The sequence below is a fragment of the Pristiophorus japonicus genome, chromosome 9 (genome assembly GCF_044704955.1).
Source record: "Pristiophorus japonicus isolate sPriJap1 chromosome 9, sPriJap1.hap1, whole genome shotgun sequence".
Taxonomy (NCBI): domain Eukaryota; kingdom Metazoa; phylum Chordata; class Chondrichthyes; family Pristiophoridae; genus Pristiophorus; species Pristiophorus japonicus.
The window spans coordinates 167,504,980-167,530,346 of NC_091985.1; the positions used below are offsets into that span (position 1 = coordinate 167,504,980).

At 45.8% G+C, this 25,367-nt stretch overlaps 1 protein-coding gene across 3 annotated transcripts in view; it reads right to left on the minus strand.

Moving 5' to 3' along the window:
- tmem178a (transmembrane protein 178a) overlaps positions 1–24,832 on the minus strand; it is a 50,354-nt gene extending 25,522 nt beyond the window's left edge. For all 3 annotated transcript variants that reach the window (XM_070888857.1, XM_070888856.1, XM_070888858.1), the window contains exon 1: positions 24,390–24,832. In XM_070888857.1, the coding sequence (XP_070744958.1) occupies positions 24,390–24,789 (400 nt within the window). In that variant the 5' untranslated portion in view covers positions 24,790–24,832. The remainder of the gene's footprint in view (positions 1–24,389) is intronic.
- Between the last annotated feature and the right edge of the window lie 535 nt (positions 24,833–25,367).

Genomic DNA, 25,367 nt, shown 5'->3' on the forward strand with positions numbered 1-25,367 from the left:
TTATTGTAAGGGGATAGAGTATAAAAGCAGAGAAGTCCTGCTACAACTGTACAGGGCATTGGTGAGGCCACACCTGGAGAAATGCGTGCAGTTTTGGTCTCCATATTTAAGGAAGGATATACTTGCATTGGAGGCTGTTCAGAGAAGGTTCACTAGGTTGATTCCGGAGAAGAGGGAGTTGACTTATGAGGATAGGTTGAGTAGGTTGGGCCTATATACATTGCAGTTCAGAAGAATGAGAGATGACCTTATTGGGCTCTGCAAGGTGGAGGCCGAGAGGATATTTCCACTCATAGGGGAAACTAAAAGTAGGGGACATAGTCTTAGAATAAGGGGCCGCCCCTTTAAAACTGAGATGAGGAGAAATTTCTTCTCTGAGGGTTGTAAATATATGGAATTCTCTGCCCTAGAGATCTGTGGAGGCTGGGTTATTGAATATATTTAAGGTGCAGATAGACTGATTTTTGAGCGATAAGGGAAAAAAGGGTTATGGGGAGCGGGCGGGGAAGTGGAGCTGAGTCCATGATCAGATCAGCCATGATCTCATTGTATGGCGGAGCAGGCTCGAGGGGCCGAATGGCCTACTCCTGTTCCTATTTCTTATGTTCTTATGGAAATGATAATTGTCAAAAGAACCAGAGGGGAGATGAGTCCGTGTGCTCCAAAAGTAAATCAGTGTGTAAAGCACGTTGAACCTATTTGATGAAATGGTGAGGTGCAATCCAGAGGCCTGAAATAATAATCCAGTAGAATCCCACCAGGTCAGTTGGAGAATTTGAATGCAGTTTAAAAAAAAAAAATTTAGAAATAGAAGAGGTGGTTTCAGTAAAAAGGTGACAATGAAGCTCTCGGATTGTCATCAAAGTACGACTGGTTCATCAATGTCCTTTGGGAAAGGAAAGCTGCCATCTTTACCCGGCCTGGCTTACCCAGTCCCACACCAATGTGGTGGGCTCTTAACTTCCCTCAGGAGTGGCCCAACAATCACTCAGTTGTGTCAATCTGCTGCAAAGACTGTAACTGTTCACCACCTGAATCCTGGAAAAGCAGAAAGGTCATTCCTACTCCTAAAACAAATCATCTTTCTGAGTGTAATAGCACAGTGCACACAGCTGGCTTTAACGTACAAGCAGAATAACAACTTGCAGTACCTATAGTGTCCACCAAGGGTCTCCAAACCCACATCTTGACATAAACAATTTTCACCCACGAACTGTGGGATAAAATGTACAACTTTGATAAAAAGGACACTAATCATCAGAAGAATAACATTGAAATATTTGTGATTTCTTAAATTTTCTTTCAGAAGATTATATACATATATTTTCTTAAGGCTTTCTATGAAAATTGTTAATAATATGAAAAGCCAAGGTCAATATTATGTTAGCTTGCCTCACGTGGTAACAGTCTTATCTACAAGTTAGTAGGCAATGGATTTAACTCGGCTCCCACTAGGATTTGAGCACATAATCTATCCTGACACATCAGCGCAATAACAATGGATATTCCGTGACAGTTTGAGAATTTGAATTCAGTTTTTAAAATCTGGAAATAAAAAGCTGTTATCAGTAAAAAAAAAGTGACCCTGAAGCTGTCGGATTGTCGTAAAAATCCAACTGGTTCACTAATGTCCTTTAGGGAAGGAAACCTGGCGTCCTTACCCGGTCTGGCCTATACGTGGCTTCAGTCCCAAACCAACGTGGTCGACTCTTATCTGCTCTCTGAAGTGGCCTAGTAAGCTACTCAGTCGTATCATCACCGTCTCAGGACATAGAAACATAGAAACATAGAAAATAGGTGCAGGAGTAGGCCATTCGGCCCTTCCAGCCTGCACCGCCATTCAATGAGTTCATGGCTGACCATGCAACTTCAGTACCCCATTCCTGCTTTCTCGCCATACCCCTTGATTCCCCTAGTAGTAAGGACTTCATCTAACTCCTTTTTGAATATATTTAGTGAATTGACCTCAACAACTTTCTGTGGTAGAGAATTCCACAGGTTCACCACTCTCTGGGTGAAGAAGTTCCTCCTCATCTCGGTCCTAAATGGCTTACCCCTTATCCTTAGACTGTGTCCCCTGGTTCTGGACTTCCCCAACATTGGGAACATTCTTCCTGCATCTAACCTGTCTAAACCCATCAGAATTTTAAACGTTTCTATGAGGTCCCCTCTCATTCTTCTGAACTCCAGTGAATACAAGCCCAGTTGATCCAGTCTTTCTTGATAGGTCAGTCCCGCCATCCCGGGAATCAGTCTGGTGAATCTTCGCTGCACTCCCTCAATAGCAAGAATGTCCTTCCTCAGGTTAGGAGACCAAAACTGTACACAATACTCCAGGTGTGGCCTCACCAAGGCCCTGTACAACTGTAGCAACACCTCCCTGCCCCTGTACTCAAATCCCCTCGCTATGAAGGCCAACATGCCATTTGCTTTCTTAACCGCCTGCTGTACCTGCATGCCAACCTTCAATGACTGATGTACCATGACACCCAGGTCTCGTTGCACCTCCCCTTTTCCTAATCTGTCACCATTCAGATAATAGTCTGTCTCTCTGTTTTTACCATCAAAGTGGATAACCTCACATTTATCCACATTATACTTCATCTGCCATGCATTTGCCCACTCACCTAACCTATCCAAGTCGCTCTGCAGCCTCATAGCATCCTCCTCGCAGCTCACACTGCCATCTGCAAATTTGGAGATACTCATTTAATCCCCTCGTCCAAATCATTAATGTACAGTGTAAACAGCTGGGGCCCCAGCACAGAACTTTGCGGTACTCCACTAGTCACTGCCTGCCATTCTGAAAAGTCCCCATTTACTCCTACTCTTTGCTTCCTGTCTGACAACCAGTTCTCAATCCATGTCAGCACACTACCCCCAATCCCATGTGCTTTAACTTTGCACATTAATCTCTTGTGTGGGACCTTGTTGAAAGCCTTCTGAAAGCCCAAATATACCACATCAACTGGTTCTCCCCTGTCCACTCTACTGGAAACATCTTCAAAAAATTCCAGAAGATTTGTCAAGCATGATTTCCCTTTCACAAATCCATGCTGACTTGGACCTATCATGTCACCGCTTTCCAAATGCACTGCTATGACATCTTTAATAATTGATTCCATCATTTTACCCACTACCGATGTCAGGCTGACCGGTCTATAATTCCCTGTTATCTCTCTCCCTCCTTTTTTAAAACTCGGGTCGGGCAATAAATGCCGGCCTTGACAGCGATGTCCATATCCCGAGAATTATTTTTTTAAATGGTTTTGTTGGAGGTGCCAGTGTTTAGATTGGACAGTAAACCAAGGTTTTGTCTGTTGCAATGGTTCAGATGGATGTTGCCGATCCTACAGTACTATCTGAAGAAAAACAGGATGTTCTCCTGCTGTCTTGCCAATATTTCTCCTTCAACTAACACCACCAAAAATAGATTGACTGCTTAGTCACTTTCAAGCTGTTTGATGTGCACAAAATGGCTGCCATGTTTGCCTAAATAACAATAATACATTGTGCATGAAGCACTTTGACACGAGAAGGTGCTAATCACACTATTTTAAATCTGAAATACCATGTACAAATGTGTAAAACTCTTTTTTCATACACACAGGGTCATACCTAGAACCATTATTCTTTGATCAGCAATGGATCAATGAGCAGAGATTAACGGGTTGAAAAGCAGGAAAGAAAGGACCTGCATTTATCTTACACCTTTCAGGATCTCACAATATTTCCTAAGTACTTTACAACCAATGAAGTCGTTTTTGAAGTGTAATCAATGCTGTAATGTATGGAAATGCGGCAGCCAATTTGTGCACAGTTAGTGGAGGGATGAATATTGGTCAGGAGACAGGGCTGGCTACCCTGCTCTTCTTCAAATAGTACTACGGGATCTTTTATATCTACCTGAGAGGGCAGACGGAGCCTCGGTTTAATGTCTCATCTGAAAGATGACACCTCTGACAGTGCAGCACTTCCTCAGTACTGCACTGATGTGTCAACTTAGATTATGTGCCCATGTCTCTGGTGTGGGACTTGAAGGCGCGACAGGATTGATGGCTGAGGGATGTCTACAGTGAAGAATGAAGCACTTTCCACTTTTGGCAGCAAACTTCAGCATCAAACGCTCCCAGGACATGTGTAGCACAACGCAATGATTTTGTGCTCAGGTCTCTGGAGTGGGACTTAAATCTACAACCTTCTGACTCAGAAACGCAAGTGCTATCGCTGAGCCACAGGTGACATGTAACAGTACAGGCTTGGAGAGTGGGGTTTTGTTGCAATGTTTTCCTCTCATCCTGCTGACTATTACACATGTAACAAAAAAAATGCACCTGAGGTTTAGCTGCATTTGGTACCAGAAGTGCTGTTGCATCGATGGATATTAAAGATTCCATGACACTATCTGAAGAGAGCTGAATATTCCTCCTTCAACCAGAAGCACTTTGGAAGAGTACTGTTTCCACTGGTGGGAGGGTCGGTAACCAGAGGACACAGATTTAAGATAATTGGTAAAAGAACCAGAGGGAGATGAGGAGAATTTATTTTATGCAGAGAATTGTTAAGATCCAGAATGCACTGCCTACATTGATAGTAGAAGCAGATTCAGTAGTAACTTTCAAAAGGGAATTGGATATATTCTTGAAAAGGACAAACTTACAGAGCTGTGAGGAAAGAACAGGGCAGTGAAATTAATTGGAAAGCTCTTTCAAAGAGCCAGCACAGGCACGATGGACTGAATGGCCTCCTTCAATGATTTTATGAAACAGCTTCACCAGTTATTCATTGTTGTCCATTGATGCAACATGACAGCTGTCCGTGCGCTCCAAAAGCAAATCATTGTGAAAGCTCAGATGAATACGTGGCTCGAGGAGTGGTACAGTAGGGAGGGATTCAAATTCCTGGGACATTGGAACCGGTTCTGGGGGAGGTGGGACCAGTACAAACCGGACGGTCTGTACCTGGGCAGGACCGGAACCAATGTCCTAGGGGGAGTGTTTGCTAGTGCTGTTGGGGAGAAGTTAAACTAATATAGTAGGGGGATGGGAACCTATGCAGGAAGACAGAGGGAAATAGAATGGGGGCAGAAGCAAAAGATAGAAAGAAGAAAAGTAAAAGTGGAGGGCAGAGAAACCTAAGGCAAAAAGCAAAAAGGGCCACATTACAGCAAAATTCTAAAGGGGCAAAGTGTGTTAGAAAGACAAGCCTGGAGGCTCTGTGCCTCAATGCGAGGAGTATTCGGAATAAGGTGGACGAATTAACTGCGCAGATAGCAGTTAACGGGTATGATGTAATTGGCATCATGGAGACATGGCTCCAGGGGGACCAAGGCTGGGAACTCAACATCCAGGGGTATTCAACATTTAGGAAGGATAGACAGAAAGGAAAAGGAGGCGGGGTGGCATTGCTGGTTAAAGAGGAAATTAATGTAATAATAAGAAAGGACATTAGCTTGGATGATGTGGAATCGGTATGGGTGAAGCTACAGAATACCAAGGGGCAGAAAGCACTAGTGGGAGTTGTGTACAGACCACCAAACAGTAGTAGTAGAGTTGGGGACAGCATCAAACAAGAAATAAGGGATGCGTGCAATAAAGGTACAGCAGTTATCATGGGTGACTTTAATCTACATATTGATTTGGCTAACCAAACTGGTAGCAATGCGGTGGAGGAGGATTTCCTGGAGTGTATTAGGAATGGTTTTCTAGACCAATATGTTGAGGAACGAACCAGGGAGCTGGCCATCCTAGACTGGGTGATGTGTAATGAGAAAGGACTAATTAGCAATCTTGTTTTGCGAGACCCCTTGGGGAAGAGTGACCATAACATGGTAAAATTCCTTATTAGGATGGAGAGTGATCATTCAGAAACTAGGGTCCTGAACTGAAGGAAAGGTAACTTCGATGGTTTGAGGCACGAGTTGGCTAGAATAGACTGGCAAATGATACTTAAAGGGTTGACGGTGGATAGGCAATGGGAAACATTTAAAGAGCACATGGATGAACTTCAGCAATTGTACATCCCTGTCTGGAGTAAAAATAAAACGGGGAAGGTGGCTCAACCGTGGCTAACAAGGGAAATTAAGGATAGTGTTAAATCCAAGGAAGAGGCATATAAATTAGCCAGAAAAAGCAGCAAACCTGAGGACTGGGAGAAATTTAGAATTCAGCAGAGGAGGACAAAGGGTTTAATTAAGAGGGGGAAAATAGAATACGAAAGGAAGCTTGCAGGGAACATAAAAACTGACTGCAAAAGCTTCTTTCGATATGTGAAGAGAAAAAGATTAGTGAAGACAAATGTAGGTCCCTTTCAGTCGGATTCAGGTGAATTTATAATGGGGAGCAAAGAAATGGCAGACCAATTGATCAAATACTTTGGTTCTGTCTTCACGAAGGAAGACACAAATAACCTTCCGGAAGTACTAGGGGACCGAGGGTCTAGTGAGAAGGAGGAACTGAAAGATATCCTTATTAGGCGGGAAATTGATGGGATTGAAGGCCGTTAAATCCCCGGGGCCTGATAGTCTGCATCCCAGAGTACTTAAGGAAGTGGCCCTAGAAATAGTGGATGCATTGGTGATAATTTTCCAACAGTCTATTGACTCTGGATCAGTTCCTATGGACTGGAGGGTAGCTAATGTAACACCACTTTTTAAAAAGGGAGGGAGAGAGAAAGCGGGTAATTATAGACCGGTTAGCCTGACATCAGTGGTGGGGAAAATGTTGGAATCAATTATTAAGGATGAAATAGCAGAGCATTTGGAAAGCAGTGACAAGATCGGTCCAAGTCAGCATGGATTTATGAAGAGGAAATCATGCTTGACAAATCTTCTGGAATTTTTTGAGAATGTAACTTGTAGAATGGACAAGGGAGAACCAGTGGATGTGGTGTATTTGGACTTTCAAAAGGCTTTTGACAAGGTCCCACACAAGAGATTGGTGTGCAAAATCAAAGCACATGGTATTGGGGGTAATATACTGACGTGGATAGAGAACTGGTTGGCAGGCAGGAAGCAGAGACTCGGGATAAACGGGTCCTTTTCAGAATGGCAGGCAGTAACTAGTGGAGTGCCACAGGGCTCAGTGCTGGGACCCCAGCTCTTTACAATATACATTAACGATTTAGATGAAGGAATTGAGTGTAATATCTCCAAGTTTGCAGATGACACTAAACTGGGTGGCGGTGTGAGCTGTGAGGGGGACGCTAAGAGGCTGCAGGGTGACTTAGACAGATTAGGTGAGTGGGCAAATGCGTGGCAGATGCAGTATAATGTGGATAAATGTGAGGTTATCCACTTTGGAGGCAAAAACGCGAAGACAGAATATTATCTGAATGGTGGCAGATTAGGAAAAGTGGAGGTGCAACGAGACCTGGGTATCATGGTTCATCAGCCATTGAAAGCTGGCATACAGGTACAGCAGGCGGTGAAGAAGGCAAATGGTATGTTGGCCTTCATAGCTAGGGGATTTGAGTATAGGAGCAGGGAGGTCTTACTGCAGTTGTACAGGGCCTTGGTGAGGCCTCACCTGGAATATTGTGTTCAGTTTGGTCTCCTAATCTGAGGATGTTCTTGCTATTGAGGGAGTGCAGCGAAGATTCACCAGACTGATTCCCGGGATGGCTGGACTGACATTTGAGGAGAAACTGGATCAACTGGGCCTTTATAATTTGGAGTTTAGAAGGATGAGAGGGGATCTCATAGAAACATACAAGATTCTGACGGGACTGGACAGGTTAGTTGCGGGTAGATTGTTCCCGATGTTGGGGAAGTCCAGAACCAGGGGACACAGTCTTAAGATAAGGGGTAGGCCATTTAGAACTAAGATGAGGAGAAACCTCTTCATTCAGAGAGTTGTTAACTTGTGGAACTCCCTGCCGCAGAGAGTTGTTGATGCCAGTTCATTGGATATATTCAAGGGGGAGTTAGATCTGGCCCTTATGGCGAGGGGATCAAGGGGTAATGAGAGAAAGCAGGAAAGGGGTACCGAGGGAATGATCAGCCATGATCTTATTGAATGGTGGTGCAGGCTCGAAGGGCCGAATAGCCTACTCCTGCACCTATTTTCTATGTTTCTATGTTTCTACGAACCTATTTGAGGACCTGGTAAGGTACTATATAGAGGCCTGGATTAATAATCCAGTAGAATCCTACCAGGCCAGTTGGAGAATTTGAATGCCGTTTTTAAAAAAATCTAGAAATAGAAGAGGTGGTTTCAGTAAAAAGGTGACAATGAAGCTATCAGATTGTCATCAAAGTACGACTGGTTCATAAATGTCCTTTGGGAAAGGAAAGCTGCCATCTTTACCCGGCCTGGCTTACCCAGTCCTACACCAACGTGGTGGGCTCTTAACTTCCCTCCAAAGTGGCCCAACAATCACTCAGTTGTGTCAATCTGCTGCAAAGACTGTAACTGTTCACCATCTGAATCCTGGAAAAGCAGAAAGGTCATTCCTACTCCTAAAATAAATCATCTTTCTGAGTGCCAGTCATCATCAGCAGAGGCAGTCCCTCGGGATCGAGGAAGACTTGTTTCCTCTTAGAATGAGTTCTTAGGTGGCTGAACAGTCCAATATGAGAGCCACAGTTTCTGTCACAGGTGGGACAGATAGTCGTTGAGGGAAAGGGTGGGTGGGGAGTCTGGTTTGCCGCACGCTCCTTCCGCTGCCTGCGCTTGATTTCTGCATGGTCTCGGCGACGATACTCGAGGAGCTCAGCGCCCTCCCGGATGCACTTCCTCCACTTAGGGCGATCTATGGCCAGGGACTCCCAGGTGTGGGTGGGGATGTTGCACTTTATCAGGGAGGCTTTGAGGGTGTCCTTGTAACGTTTCCTCTGCCCACCTTTGGCTCATTTGCGAGTTCCGAGTAGCGCGCTTACTTTGGGAGTCTTGTGTCTGGCATGCGAACAATGTGGCCTGCCCAGCGGAGCTGATCAAGTGTGGTCAGTGCTTCAATGCCTGCGGATATTGGCCTGGTCGAGGACACTAATGTTTGTGCGCCTGTCCTCCCAGGGGACTTGCAGGATCTTGCGGAGACATCGCTGGTGGTATTTCTCCAGCGACTTGAGGTGTCTACTGTACATGGTCTCTGAGCCATACAGGAGGGTGGGTATTACTATGGCCCTATAGACCATGAGCTTGGTGACAGTTTTGAGGGACTGATCTTCAAACACTCTTTTCCTCAGGCGGCCGAAGTCTGCACTGGCGCAATGGAGGCTTTGTTGGATCACATCATCAATGCCTGCTCTTGTTGATAGGAGGCTCCCGAGATAAGGGAAGTGATCCATGTTGTCCAGGGCCACGCCGTGGATCTTGATGTTTGGGGGGCAGTGCTGTGCAGAGAGGACAGGCTGGTGTAGGACCTTTGTCTCACTAATGTTTCGCGTAAGGCCCATGCTTTCTTACACCTCGGTAAATCCAAGACCACTCCAACCTCTGCCGTCGAGCTGCAGTATGCGGACGACTCCTGTGTCTGTGCACACACAGAGGCTGAACTCCAGGACATCGTCATCCAGTGTTAATAGCACAGTGCACACAGCTGGCTTTAACGTACAAGCAGAATAACAACTTGCAGTACCTATAGTTCCACCAAGGGTCTCCAAACCCACATCTTGACATAAACAATTTTCACCCACGAACTGTGGGATAAAATGTACAACTTTGATAAAAAGGACACTAATCATCAGAAGAATAACATTGAAATATTTGTGATTTCTTAAATTTTCTTTCAGAAGATTATATACGTATATTTTCTTAAGGCTTTCTATGAAAATTGTTAATAATATGAAAAGCCAAGGTCAATATTATGTTAGCTTGCCTCACATGGTAACAGTCTTATCTACAAGTTAGTAGGCAATGGATTTAACTCGGCTCCCACTAGGATTTGAGCACATAATCTATCCTGACACATCAGCGCAATAACAATGGATATTCCGTGACAGTTTGAGAATTTGAATTCAGTTTTTTAAATCTGGAAATAAAAAGCTGTTATCAGTAAAAAAAAGTGACCCTGAAGCTGTCGGATTGTTGTAAAAATCCAACTGGTTCACTAATGTCCTTTAGGGGAGGAAATCTGGCGTCCTTACCCGGTCTGGCCTATACGTGGCTCCAGTCCCAAACCAACGTGGTCGACTCTTATCTGCTCTCTGAAGTGGCCTAGTAAGCTACTCAGTCGTATCATCACCGTCTCAGGACAACTCGGGTCGGGCAATAAATGCTGGCCTTGACAGCGATGTCCATATCCCGAGAATTATTTTTTTTAATGGTTTTGTTGGAGGTGCCAGTGTTTAGATTGGACAGTAAACCAAGGTTTTGTCTGTTGCAATGGTTCAGATGGATATTGCCGATCCTACAGTACTATCTGAAGAAAAACAGGATGTTCTCCTGCTGTCTTGCCAATATTTCTCCTTCAACTAACACCACCAAAAATAGATTGACTGCTTAGTCACTTCAAGCTGTTTGCTGGTGTTTGATGTGCACAATTTGGCTGCCATGCTTGCCTAAATAACAATAATACATTGTGTATGAAGCACTTTGACACGAGAAGGTGCAAATCACACTATCTAAAATCTGAAATACCATATCAGTAGGTAACCTTTATCATTGTTGCCAAATTAAGTTAATTTAAGGGTTAAGTCATGGCATGAGAGCTCGGACCTGTGTCATGCACCTCCTGTGCTATGTGGGAAATCAGGGACACTGCCAGTGTCCCTGACAACTACATGTGCAGGAAGTGTGTCCTGCTGCAGCACCTGACAGACCGCATTGTGGCACTGGAGCCGCGCATGGATTCACTCTGAAGCATCCGCGATGCTGACAATGTTGTGAATAGTACATTTAGTGAGTTGGACACACTGCAGCTAAAGGTTACACAGGCAGATAGGGAATGGGTGACCAGCAGGAAGAGCAGTGGAAAGAAGGTAGTGCAGGGGTACCCTGCGGTCATCCCCCTCCAAAACATATACACCGCTTTGGGTACTGTTGGGGGGGATGACTCATCAGGGGAGGGCAGCAGCAGTCAAGTCCATGGCACCAGGGGTGGTTCTGCTGCACAGGAGGGCAGGAAAAGAGTGGGAGAGCTATAATGGTCGGGGATTCTATTGTAAGAGGAATAGACAGACGTTTCTGCGGCCGCAATCGAGACTCCAGGATGGTATATTCCCTCCCTGGTGCAAGGGTCAAGGATGTCTCGGAGCGGCTGCAGGACATTTTGGAGTGGGACGGTGGACAGCCAGTTGTCATGGTGCAGAAAGGTACCAATGATATAAGTAAAAAATGGGATGAGGTCCTACAAGCTGAATTTAGGGAGCTAGGAGTAAAATTAAAAAGTAGGACCTCAAAGGTAGTAATCTCAGGATTGCTACCAGTGCCACGTGCTAGTCAGAGTAGGAATTACAGGATAGCTAAGATGAATTCGTGGCTTGAGGAGTGGTGCAGAAGGGAGGGATTCAAATTTCTGGGATATTGGAACCAGTTCTGGGGGAGGTGGGACCAGTACAAACCAGACGGTCTGCACTTGGGCAGGACCGGAACAAATGTCCGAGGGAGAGTGTTTGCTAGTGCTATGGGGAGGGGTTAAACTAATATGGCAGGGGGATGGGAACCTATGCAGGGAGACAGAGAGAAGTAGAATGGGGGCAGAAGCAAAAGATAGAAAGAAGAAAAGTAAAAGTGGAGCACAGAGAAACCCCCAAGGCAAAAATCAAAAAGGGCCACATTACTGCAAAATTCTAAAGAGGCAAAGTGTGTTAAAAAGACAAGCCTGAAGGCTCTGTGCCTCAATGCAAGGAGTATTCGTAATAAGGTGGATGAATTAACTGCGCAGGCAGTAATTAACGAATATGATATCATTGGCATCACGGAGACATGGCTCCAGGGTGACGAAGGCTGGGAACTCAACATCCAGGGGTATTCAACATTCAGGAAGGATAGACAGAAAGGAAAAGGAGGTGGGGTAGTGTTGCTGGTTAAAGAGGAAATCAACGCAATGGTAAGGAAGGACATTAGCTTGGAGGATGTGGAATGCGGAATACCTAAGGGCAGAAAACACTGGTGGGAGTTGTGTACAGACCACCAAACAATAGTAGTGAGGTTGGGGACAGCATCAAACAAGAAATTAGGGATGCGTGCAATAAAGGTACAGCAGTTATCATGGGCAACGTTAATCTACATATAGGTTGGGCTAACCAAACTGGTAGCAATACGGTGGAGGAAGATTTCCTGGGGTGTATTAGGGATGGTTTTCTAGACCAATTTGTCGAGGAACCAACTAGAGGGCTGGCCATCCTAGACTGGGTGATGCGTCATGAGAAAAGACTAATTAGCAATCTTGTTGTGCGAGGCCCCTTGGGGAAGAGTGACCATGATATGGTAAAATTCTTTATTAAGATGGAGAGTGACAAAGTTAATTCAGAGACTCGGGTCTTGAACTTAAGGAAAGGTAACTTCATAGAAACATAGAAATTAGGTGCAGGAGTAGGCCATTCGGCCCTTCGAGCCTGCACCACCATTCAATAAGATCATGGCTGATTGAATGGTGGTGCAGGCTCGAAGGGCCGAATGGCCTTTTCCTGCACCTGTTTTTTATGTTTCTATGAAGTTACCTTTCAATGGTATGAGACGTGAATTGGCTAGAATAGACTGGCGAATGATACTTGAAAGGTTGACGGTGGATAGGCAATGGCAAACATTTAAAGATCACATGGATAAACTTCAACAATTGTACATTCCTGTCTGGAGTAAAAATAAAACGGGGAAGGTGACTCAACCGTGGCTAACAAGGGAAATTAGCGATAGTGTTAAATCCAAGGAAGAGGCTTATAAATTGGCCCGAAAAAGCAGCAAACCTGAGGACTGGGAGAAATTTAGAATTCAGCAGAGGTGGACAAATGATTTAATTAGGAAGAGGAAAATAGAGTATGAGAGGAAGGTTGCTGGGAACATAAAAACTGTCTGCAAAAGCTTCTATAGATGTGTGAAGAGAAAAAGATTAGTGAAGACAAACGTAGGTCCCTTGCAGTCAGAATGAGGTGAATTTATAATGGGGAACAAAGAAATGGCAGTCCAGTTGAACAAATACTTTGGTTCTGTCTTCACGAAGGATGACACAAATAACCTTCCAGAAATACTAGGGGACCGAGGGTCCAGTGAGACGGAGGAACTGAAGGAAATCCTTATTAGGCGGGAAATTGTGTTCGGGAAATTAATGGGATTAAAGGCCGATAAATCCCCTGGGCCTGATAGTCTGCATCCCAGAGTACTTAAGGAAGTGGCCCTAGAAATAGTGGATGCATTTGGTGATCATTTTCCAACAGTCTATCGACTCTGGATCAGTTCCTATGGATTGGAGGGTAGCTAGTGTAACACCACTTTTTAAAAAAGGAGGGAGAGAGAAAACGGGTAATTATAGACCGGTTAGCCTGACATCAGTAGTGGGGAAAAAGTTGGAATCAATTATTAAAGATGAAATAGCAGCGCATTTGGAAAGCAGTGACAAGATCAGTTCAAGTCATCATGAATTTATGAAATGGAAATCATGCTTGACAAATCTTCCAGAATTTTTTGAGGATGTAACTGGTAGAGTGGACAAGGGAGAACCAATGGATGTGGTATATTTGGACTTTCAAAAGGCTTTTGACAAAGTCCCACACAAGAGATTGGTGTGCAAAATTAAAGCACATGGTATTGGGGGTAATGTACTGACGTGGATAGAGAATTGGTTGGCAGACAGGAAGCAGAGAGTCAGGATAAACGGATCCTTTTCAGAATGGCAGGCAGTGACTAGTGGGGTACTGCAGGGCTCAGTGCTGGGACCCCAGCTCTTTACAATATACATTAACGATTTAGATGAAGGAATTGAGTGTAATATCTCCAAGTTTGCAGATGACACTAAGCTGGATGGCAGTATGAGCTGTGAGGAGGATGCTAAGAGGCTGCAGGGTGACTTGGACAGGTTAGATGAGTGGGCAAATGCATGGCAGATGCAGTATAATGTGGATAAATGTGAGGTTATCACTTTGGTGGCAAAAACACAAAGGCAGATTATCTGAATGGCGGCAGATTAAAAAAAGGGGAGGTGCAACGAGACCTGGGTGTCATGGTACATCAGTTATTGAAAGTTGGTATGCAGGTACAGCAAGCGGTGAAGAAGGCAAATGGTATGTTGGCCTTCATAGCTAGAGGATTTGAGTATAGAAGCAGGGAAGTCTTACTGCAGTTGTACAGGGCCTTGGTGAGACCTCACCTGGAATATTGTGTTCAGTTTTGGTCTCCGAATCTGAGGAAGGACGTTCTTGCTATTGAGGGAGTGCAGCGAAGGTTCACCAGACTGATTCCCGGGATTGCTTATGAGGAGAGACTGGATCGACTGGGCCTGTATTCACTGGAGTTTAGAAGGATGAGAGGGGATCTCATAGAAACATATAAAATCCTGACGGGACTGGACAGGTTAATTGCAGGAAGAATGTTCCCGATGTTGGGGAAGTCCAGAACTAGGGGATAAGGGGTAGGCCATTTAGGACTGAGATGAGGAGAAACTTCTTCACTCAGAGAGTTGTTAACCTGTGGAATTCTCTACCGCAGAGAGTTGTTGATGCCAGTTCGTTGGATATATTCAAGAGGGAGTTAGATATGGCCCTTATGGCTAAAGGGATCAAGGGGTATGGAGACAAAGCAGGAAAGTGGTACTGAGGTGAATGATCAGCCATGATCTTATTGAATGGTGTGCAGGCTCAAAGGGCCAAATGGCCTACTCCTGCCCCTATTTTCCATGTTTCTATGTACAAATGTGTAAAACCCTTTGATCATACACACAAGGTCATACCTAGAATCATTATTCTTTGATCAGCAATGAATCAATGAGCAGAGACTAACGTGTGGAAAAGTAGGAAAGGCAGCACTTGCATTTATCTCGCACCTTTCAGGATCTCACAATGTTTTCAAAGTGCTTTACAACCAATGAAGTCGTTTTTGAAGTGTAATCAATGCTGTAATTTATGGAAACGCGGCATCCAATTTGTGTACAGTAAGTGGAGGGATAAATGTTTGTTGAGGGATGAATATTGGTTAGGAGACAGGGGGAGCTCCCCTGCTCTTCAAATACCTGTAGCACTACGGGATCTTTTACATCTACCTCCGAAAGCAGACGGGGCCTCGGTTTAACGTCTTATCTGAAAGATGGAACCTCTGACAGTGCAGCGCTCCCTCAGAACTGCATTGATGTGTTAATTTAGATTATGTGCTCACGTCTCTGGAGTGGGTCTTGAAGGCGCGACAGGAATTGATAGCTGAGAGATTTCCACTTTTGGCAGCAAACGTCAGCATCAAACGCTCCCAGGTCATGTATAGCACAACCCAATGCAGAGTGCAAGCTCCTTTGCTCTGTCCCAATAATGGCTGTGATGTGTAACAAAATTGTAAACAGATTCTTGCACGTATCTATGAGATCACTACAGATAGAGTCCTGAGCAATTCTTCCCCAATTATATCTTAACTCCATGCCTTTACATCACCAGTTTGATTTTTGTTGCACCATTTCCCACTGAGGCATCCTTCTAACCTTGAAAACTGAAGCTGGCAATTCAGTACCAATTCGTGCTGAATTATGGATCTGTTGTGCTACAGACTCACGTCCAATCGGAAATGATTTGAAACTGTCCTTACTCGTGCAAGGGCACTAACTGAAGTGACAGTGTACACCAGCAGGGTAAAACTGCCCTTAATATGGCACTAAACAGCACCTAAATGTAATTGTGTCTCAGAAAGAGAGCTGATGCCATAAAGATGCAAGCCTTGGCTCAGTGGAACACCTCTTGCCTCTGAGTTTGAAGGTTGTGGGTTCAAACTCTATTCCAGGATTTGAGTATTTAATCTAGGCTGACACTTCAGGGAGTGCTGCACTGTTGGAGGTGCTGTGTTACAGATGAGATATTAAACCGAGTTCCAACTGTCCTCTCAGGTGGATGTAAAAGATCCCATGGCACTTTTTGAAGAAGAGTAGGGGAGTTATCCCGTCGTCCTGGCCAATGTTTGTCCCTCAACCACCAACACTAAAATAGATTATCTAGTTATTTATTCCATTGCTGTTTGTGAGACCTGGATATGTCTTACCTTTCCCTACATTACAACAGTGACTACACTTTAAAAAGTACTTCCTTGGCTGTACTTGAAAGACAATTTCCAAGGAAAATACATTTTCCTTGGTGGAACAGGCTCGAGGGGCTGAATGACCTGCTCCTGTTCCTATATTCCTATGCTATTAACAACAACTTGTATTTATATAGCACCTTTAATGTAGTGAAACATCCCAAGGCGCTTCACAGGAGTATTATGCGAAAAACATTTGACACTGAGCCACATACGTAGAAATTAGCACAAGTGACCAAAAGTTTGGTCAAAGGTAGGTTTTAAGGAGCGTCTTGAAGGAGGAAGAGAGGTAGAGAGAGAATTCCAGAGCTTGGGGACCAGGCAACAGAAGGCACGGCCACCAATGGTTGAGCGATTACAATCAGGGATGCTCAAGAGGGCAGAATTAGAGGAGCGCAGATTCCGGAGATGAGGGGGTTACCTTATGATGATAGATTGAGTAGACTGGGTCTTTACTCGTTGGAGTTCAGAAGGATGAGGGGTGATCTTATAGAAACATTTAAAATAATGAAAGGGATAGACAAGATAGAGGCAGAGAGGTTGTTTCCACTGGTCGGGGAGACTAGAACTAGGGGGCACAGCCTCAAAATATGGGGGAGCCAATTTAAAACCGAGTTGAGAAGGAATTTCTTCTCCCAGAAGGTTGTGAATCTGTGGAATTCTCTGCCCAGGGAAGTAGTTGAGGCTAGCTCATTGAATGTATTCAAATCACAGATAGATAGATTTTTAACCAATAAGGGAATTAAGGGTTATGGGGAGCGGGCGGGTAAATGGAGCTGAGTCCATGGCCAGATCAGCCATGATCTAGTTGAGTGGCGGAGTAGGTTCGAGGGGCTAGATGGCCTACTCCTGTTCCTAATTCTTATGTTCTTCTTATTTTTTTTATCTCGGGGGGGGGGGGGCGGGGGGTTGTAGGACTGGAGGAGATTACAGAGATAGCGAGGGGTGAGGCAATGGAGGGATTTGAAAATAAGGATGAGAATTTTGAAATCAATGCATTGCTTAACTGGGAGCCAATGTAGGTCAGCGAGCATAGGGATGAAGGGTGAGCAGAACTTGGTGTGAGTTAAGACAAGGCAGCCGAGTTTTGGATCACCACTAGCTTACATAGGGTAGAATGTGGGAAGCCAGCCAGGAGTACATTGGAATTGTCAAGTCTAGAGGTAACAAAGGAATGGATGAGGGCTTCAACAGCGGATGAGCTGAGGCAAGGGCGGAGACGGGCGATGTTACAGAGGTGGAAATAGGCGGTCTTAGTTATGCTGCGGATATGTGGTCGAAAACTCATTTCAGGGTCAAATATGACACCAAGGTTGCGAACAGTGTGGTTCAGCCTCAGACAGGAGTTGAGGAAAGGGATGGAGTCAGTGACTAGGGAATGGAGTCTGTGGCAGGGATCGAAAACAATGGCTTCAATTAGGATCATTTGTATTCGGCAATATTTTTGTGACATTTGCTAGATATTTATACAATACCAACAACTGCGATTGATACAATATATACATTTCAATGAAATACTGAAAATTGCTGCTTTACACTCGTAACTCCAACCCATATTACATTCATTCACATCTCCCGGCCAGCTGAAAAGAAGCCAGACATATGCTGGCGAGAACAGATCACGTACTACTCTGCAGTTTAGAAATAATGTATGACATTGGAGAAGCCCCAAGACAACGGGAAATTCTCCAAAGGTGAAGGGAAATATAATTAATGTCAGGTTCAATGTAACAGTTTACACAGTTAGAAAAAACAGACACGAAATAAGCTACTTTGTAAGTATTAGCCGTGACTCAGTGATAGCACTCTCGCCTCTGAGTCAGAAGGTTGAAGATTCAAGTCCCACTCCAGAGACTTGAGCACAAAATCTATGCTGACACTCCCAGTGCAGTACTGAGACCTTAAACTGAGCCCACCTGCCTTTTCAGGTAGCTCCAAGAGGTCCCATGGCACTATTCGAAGAAGAGTAGGCGAGTTCTCCCCCTGGTATCCTGGCCAAAATTTAACCCTCAACTAATACCTCGTCATTATACCATTGCTGTGTACAAATTGGCAGCAGAGTTTTGTACATTGCAATATCTCAGTCGGTAGTACCCAGAGTCAGAAGGTCGTGGGTTCAAGTCCCCTCCAGAGACTTAAGCACAAAATCTATGCTGACACTCCAGTGCAGTGCTGAGACCTTAAACTGAGCCCGCCTGCCCTTTCAGGTGCTGTATGATGTCCCATGGCACTATTTTGAAGAGCAGGGGCGTTCTTCCCGGTGACCTGGCCAATATTTATCCCTCAACCAAAATCACTAAAATAGACTATCTGGTCATTATCACATTGCTGTTTGTGGGAGCTTGCTGTGCGTAAATTGACTGCTGCATTTCCTATATTACTACAGTGACTAGAAACATAGAAACATAGAAAATAGGTGCAGGAGTAGGCCCTTCGAGCCTGCACCACCATTCAATATGATCATAGCTGATCATACCCCTTTCTCTCCACACCCCTTGATCCTTTCAGCCGTGAGGGCCACATCTAACTCCTTTTTGAATATATCTAATGAACTGGCCCCAACAGCTTTCTGTAAAGTACTCTGGGATGTCTGAAGGTCATGAAAGGCGCCATATAAATGCAAATCTTTCTTTACTTTGTACCAAACCGCCCTGGGTACAAACCATGTGCTATAAGTCACACTGAAACTGGAATTGTCGATCATTCTGGCATATTTCATTTATGTGGGAGGCTGTAAAAGTGCACAGATGTATCAACAGCACAAATGTATCTGTGGGGCCCACTGCAAGCACATCTCGCTGACACTATTCCTGACCTGCGAGACTATTGCGGGCTCTTATCTAAGAAACCTGTCCTTCAATAAGCTTTCAGGGGACAGCGGAATTTCTGCCCCCAGTGCAGAATGGCCAGGATTTTACCAAACCAAGCCCCACTTTGTATTCCTGAGAACACGGGGGCGATTGCAAGGAGTCATCAGATTTTATTGGAGTCGATTCAGACAGCTCCCAACAGGGAACCACGTCAGCTGGTCCTTATCAATAACTTGTATTTCTCTAGCGCCTATAACGCAGTGAAATGTCCCAAGGCTTCACAGGAGCATTGTGAGATCAAAATTGGGCACAAAGCCGCGACATAAGTAGAAATTAGCGCAGGTGACCAAAAGCTTGGTCAAAGAGGTAGGTTTTAAGGAGCATCTTGAAGGAGGAAAGAGAAGTAGAGAGGCGGAGAGGTTTAGGCAGGATGCTCCAGAGCTTGGGGCCTAGGTAACAGAAGGCTCGGCCACCAATGGTGGAGCGATTATAATCAGGGATGCTCAAGAAGGCAGAATTAGAGGAGTGCAGACATATCCAGGGGTTGTGGGGCTGGAGGAGATTACAGAGATAGCAAGGGGCGTGGCCATGGAGGGATTTGAAAATAAGGATGGGAATTTTGAAATCGAGGCATTGCTTAACTGTGAGACAATGTAGGTCAGCGAGCACAGAGGTGATTGGTGAACGGGACTTGGTGTGAGTTAGGACATGGGCAGCTGAGTTTTGGATCACCTCTAGCTTATGTAGGGTACAATGTGGGAGGCAAGCCAGGAGTGCGTTGGAATAGTCAAGTCTAGAGGTAACAAAGGCATGGATGAGGGCTTCAGCAGCAGGAGCTGAGGCAAGGGCGGAGACGGGCGATGTTACGGAGATGGAAATAGGTGGTCTTAATTATGCTGTGGATATGTCGGAAGCTCATTTCAGGGTCAAATATGACACCAAGGTTGCGATCAGTCTGGTTCAGCCTCAGACAGGAGTTGAGGAGTGGAGTCAGTGGTTAGGGAATGGAGTCTGTGGCAGGGATCGAAAACAATGGCTTCAATTAGGATCATTTGTATTCGGCAATATTTTTGTGGCATTTGCTAGATATTTATACAATACCCAACAACCGCAATTGATACAATATATACGTTTCAATGAAATACTGAAAATTGCTGCTTTACACTCGTAACTCCAACCCATATTACATTCATTCACATCTCCCGGCCAGCTGAAAAGAAGCACAGGCATATGCTGGCGAAAAGATCACGTACTATTCTGCAGTTTAGAAATAATGTATGACATTGGAGAAGCCCCACGACAATGGGAAATTCTCCAAAGGTGAAGGGAAATATAATTAATGACAGGTTCAATGTAACAGTTTACACAGTTCAAAAAAACAGACACGAAATAAGCTACTTTGTAAGTATTAGCCGTGTCTCAGTGATAGTATTCGCGCCTCTGAATCAGAAGGTTGAAGATTCAAATCCCACTCCAGAGACTTGAGCACAAAATCTATGCTGACACTCCCAGTGCAGTACTGAGACCTTAAACTGAGCCCACCTGCCTTTTCAGGTAGCTCCAAGAGATCCCATGGCACTATTCGAAGAAGAGTAGGTGAGTTCTCCCCCTGGTATCCTGGCCAAAATTTAACCCTCAACTAATACCTGGTCATTATACCATTGCTGTGTACAAATTGGCAGCAGAGTTTTGTACATTGCAATATCTCAGCTGTGGCTCAGTCGGTAGTACCCCGAGTCAGAAGGTTGTGCGTTCAAGTCCCCTCCAGAGACTTGAGCACAAAATCTATGCTGACACTCCAGTGCAGTGCTGAGACCTTAAACTGAGCCCGCCTGCCCTTTCAGGTGCTGTATGATGTCCCATGGCACTATTTTGAAGAGCAGGGGCGTTCTCCCCGGTGACCTGGCCAATATTTATCCCTCAACCAAAATCACTAAAACAGATTATTTGGTCATTATCACATTGCTGTTTGTGGGAGCTTGATGTGCGCAAATTGACTGCTGCATTTCCTACATTACAACAGTGACTAGAAACATAGAAATATAGAAAATAGGTGCAGGAGTAGGCCATTCGGCACCACCATTTAATATGATCATGGTTGATCATACTCCTTTCTCTCCATACCCCTTGATACCTTTAGCCGTAAAGGCCACATCTAACTCCCTTTTGAATATATCTAACGAACTGACCCCAACAACTGTCTGTAGAGCACTCTGGGACGACTGGAGGTCATGAAAGACGCCATATGAATGCAAATCTTTCTTTACTTTGTACCAAACCATCCTGGGTACAAACCCTGTGAAATAAGTCATAATGAAACTGGAATTATAGATTATTCTGGCATATTTCATGTATGTGGGAGGCTGTAAAAGTGCACAGATGTATCAACAGCATGAATGTATCTGTGGGGCCCACTGCAAGCACATCTCGCTGACACTATTCCTGACCTGCGAGGCTATCGCGGGCTCTTGTCTCAGAAACCTGTCCTTCAATAAGATTTCAGGGGACAGCGGAATTTCGGCCCCGAACCAGTGCAGAATGGCCAGGGTTTTCCCAAACCAAGCCCCACTTTGTATTCCTGAGAACACGGGGGCGATTGCAGGGAGTCATCGGATTTTATTGGAGTCAATACGGACAGCTCCCGGCGAGGGACCACGCCAGCTGGTCCTTACCAATAACTTGTGTTTCTCTAGCACCTATAATGCAGTGAAATGTCCCAAGGCTTCACAGGAGCATTGTGAGATCAAAATTGGGCACAAAGCCGCGATATAAGTAGAAATTAGCGCAGGTGACCAAAAGCTTGGTCAAAGAGGTAGGTTTTAAGGAGCGTCTTGAAGGAGGAAAGAGAAGTAGAGAGGCGGAGAGGTTTAGGCAGGAAGCTCCAGAGATTGGGGCCTAGGTAACAGAAAGCTCGGCCACCAATGGTGGAGCGATTATAATCAGGGATGCTCAAGAAGGCAGAATTAGAGGAGTGCAGACATATCCAGGGGTTGTGGGGCTGGAGGAGATTACAGAGATAGCGAGGGGCGTGGCCATGGAGGGATTTGAAAATAAGGATGGGAATTTTGAAATCGAGGCATTGCTTAACTGTGAGCCAGTGTAGGTCAGCGAGCACAGGGGTGATTGGTGAGCGGGACTTGGTGTGAGTTAGGACATGGGCAGCCGAGTTTTGGATCACCTCTAGCTTACGTAGGGTACAATGTGGGAGGCCAGCCAGGAGTGCGTTGGAATAGTCAAGTCTAGAGGTAACAAAGGTATGGATGAGGGCTTCAGTAGCAGATGAGCTGAGGCAAGGGCGGAGACGGGCGATGTTACAGAGGTGGAAATAGGTGGTCTTAATTATGCTGTGGATATGTCGGAAGCTCATTTCAGAGTCAAATATGATACCAAGGTTGCGAACACTCTGGTTCAGCCTCAGACAGGAGTTGAGGAGTGGAGTCAGTGGCTAGGGAACGGAATCTGTGGCAGGGATCGAAAACAATGGCTTCAATTAGGATCATTTGTATTCGGCAATATTTTTGTGACATTTGCTAGATATTTATACAATACCCAACAACCGCGATTGATACAATATATACGTTTCAATGAAATACTGAAAATTGCTGCTTTACACTCGGAACTCCAACCCATATTACATTCATTCACATCTCCCGGCCAGCTGAAAAGAAGCACAGGCATATGCTGGCGAAAAGATCACGTACTATTCTGCAGTTTAGAAATAATGTATGATATTGGAGAAGCCCCAAGACAATGGGAAATTCTCCAAAGGTGAAGGGAAATATAATTAATGACAGGTTCAATGTAACAGTTTACACAGTTAGAAAAAACAGACACGAAATAAGCTACTTTGTAAGTATTAGCCGTGTCTCAGTGATAGCACTCGCGCCTCTGAGTCAGAAGGTTGAAGATTCAAGTCCCACTCCAGAGACTTGAGCACAGAATCTATGCTGACACTCCCAGTGCAGTACTGAGACCTTAAACTGAGCTCACCTGCCTTTTCAGGTAGCTCCCAAGAGATTCCATGGCACTATTCAAAGAAGAGTAGGCGAGTTCTCCCCTTGGTATCCTGGCCAAAATTTAACCCTCAACTAATACCTGGTCATTATACCATTGCTGTGTACAAATTGGCAGCAGAGTTTTGTACATTGCAATATCTCAGCTACGGCTCAGTCGGTAGTACCCCGAGTCAGAAGGTCGTGGGTTCAAGTCCCCTCCAGAGACTTGAGCACAAAATCTATGCTGACACTCCAGTGCAGTGCTGAGATCTTAAACTGAGCCCGCCTGCCCTTTCAGGTGCTGTATGATGTCCCATGGCACTATTTTGAAGAGCAGGGGCGTTCTCCCCGGTGACCTGGCCAATATTTATCCCTCAACCAAAATCACTAAATCTGGTCATTATCACATTGCTGTTTGTGGGAGCTTGCTGTGTGCAAATTGATTGCTGCATTTCCTACATTACAACAGTGACTAGAAACATAGAAATATAGAAAATAGGTGCAGAGTAGGCCATTCAGCCCTTCGAGCCTGCACCACCATTTAATATGATCATGGTTGATCATACTCCTTTCTCTCCATACCCCTTGATCCCTTTAGCCATAAGGGCCACATCTAACTCCCTTTTGAATATATCTAACGAACTGGCCCCAACAACTGTCTGTAAAGCACTCTGGGACGACTGGAGGTCATGAAAGGCGCCATATGAATGCAAATCTTTCTTTACTTTGTACCAAACCGTCCTGGGTACAAACCCTGTGAAATAAGTCACACTGATCATTCTGGCATATTTCATGTTTGTGGGAAGCTGTAAAAGTGCACAGATGTATCAACAGCATGAATGTATCTGTGGGGTCCACTGCAAGCACATCTCGCTGACACTATTCCTGACCTGCGAGACTATCGCGGGCTCTTGTCTAAGAAACCTGTCCTTCAATAAGATTTCAGGGAGGCAGCGGAATTTCGGCCCCGAACCAGTGCAGAATTGCCAGGATTTTCCCAAACCAAGCCCCACTTTGTATTCCTGAGAACACGGGGACGATTGCAGGAAGTCATCGGATTTTATTGGAGTCGATACGGACAGCTCCCGGCGAGGGACCACGCCAGCTGGTCCTTACCAATAACTTGTGTTTCTCTAGCGCCTATAACGCAGTGAAATGTCCCAAGGCTTCACAGGAGCATTGTGAGATAAAAATTAGGCACAAAGCCGCGACATAAGTAAAAATTAGCGCAGGTGACCAAACACAGAGGTAGGTTTTAAGGAGCACCTTGAAGGAGGACAGAGAGGGAGAGAGGTTTAGGCAGGGAACTTTTTAACCAGCCCAGACTGAATATCTGATGCAATGGAGACACATCCTATTCATTCTGAGCTTTGGGTGCAAGCTGGGTGCCGGTGAGGTCTGCCTTTGCTGCCCACCAGGATGCCCCTGCCCCTGGACCTTACCTTTGGAGATGAGGTGGTCGATGTCCTGGTCGATGCCCAGGTAGTAGCACTTCCTCCACAGCCCGGTGTAGGTGGCGAACAGCGGGCGGGCGCAGTCCGACTCCAAGACCCCGAGCCCCAGCACCGAGCGCCAGCTGTCCAGCAGGTCCTGGTCGCTGGCCGGGCCGGGGGGCGAGGAGGGCTCGGGGTTGGGGGCCCGGCTGCCGGGCTGCCGCAGGGGCAGGCTGGAGATGGGCATCACCCGCCGGCGCTCGCCGCCCGTGCCCGGGCTGCAGCTCTCCCGGTGCCGCCTGGTGTCCGTCTCGTACCAGTGGTCGCTGAACAGGGCGGCGGCGAGCAGCAACAGCGCCGTGACACTGAGCAGCAGGCTGCCTGTGCTCACCCAGCTCTGCTTCTCCATCTCTCACTGCACCCACCCACACACACACACTCCCTCTCTCCGACCATCCACTGCCTGCCTCCCCGACCCTCTCTGCCCTGCCCAGCTCTGCCCTGCCCTGCCTCCCCGACCCTCCCTCCCTGCCCTGCCCTGCCTCCCTGCCCTATCTCCCCTGTCTGCCCTTCCTCCCCGACCCTCCCTGCCCTGCCTCCCCCTGTCCTTCCTTCCCCCTGCCCCCCCCACTCCCCACGCCCCCTCCTTACTACAACCTCCTTTCTGTCCCTGCCTCTCCCCCCACACACACACTCCCCCTCCTTACTACAAACCCCACAATTCACGCCGATGCGCTGTGGTGGGGTCCGAAGCTTTTTGATCTCATTTGTCATTCGCCCCCCCCCACTCGGGACCCGCAGATGTGCAGTGGGTCGGACAGACAAAGCGAGTCTGTCACAGGGGGCCAGCTCAGTGGACCATGTGCGCTGGATTCGGGTTTTTTGGTCTGTTGCCTGCAGCCTCTCTCGCATTCCCTCTCCATCGCTGGCAGATGCACCATCTCCCAGTCCGGCTGTTACTTCGTTTTTTTTTTCCTCTCTCGGTGT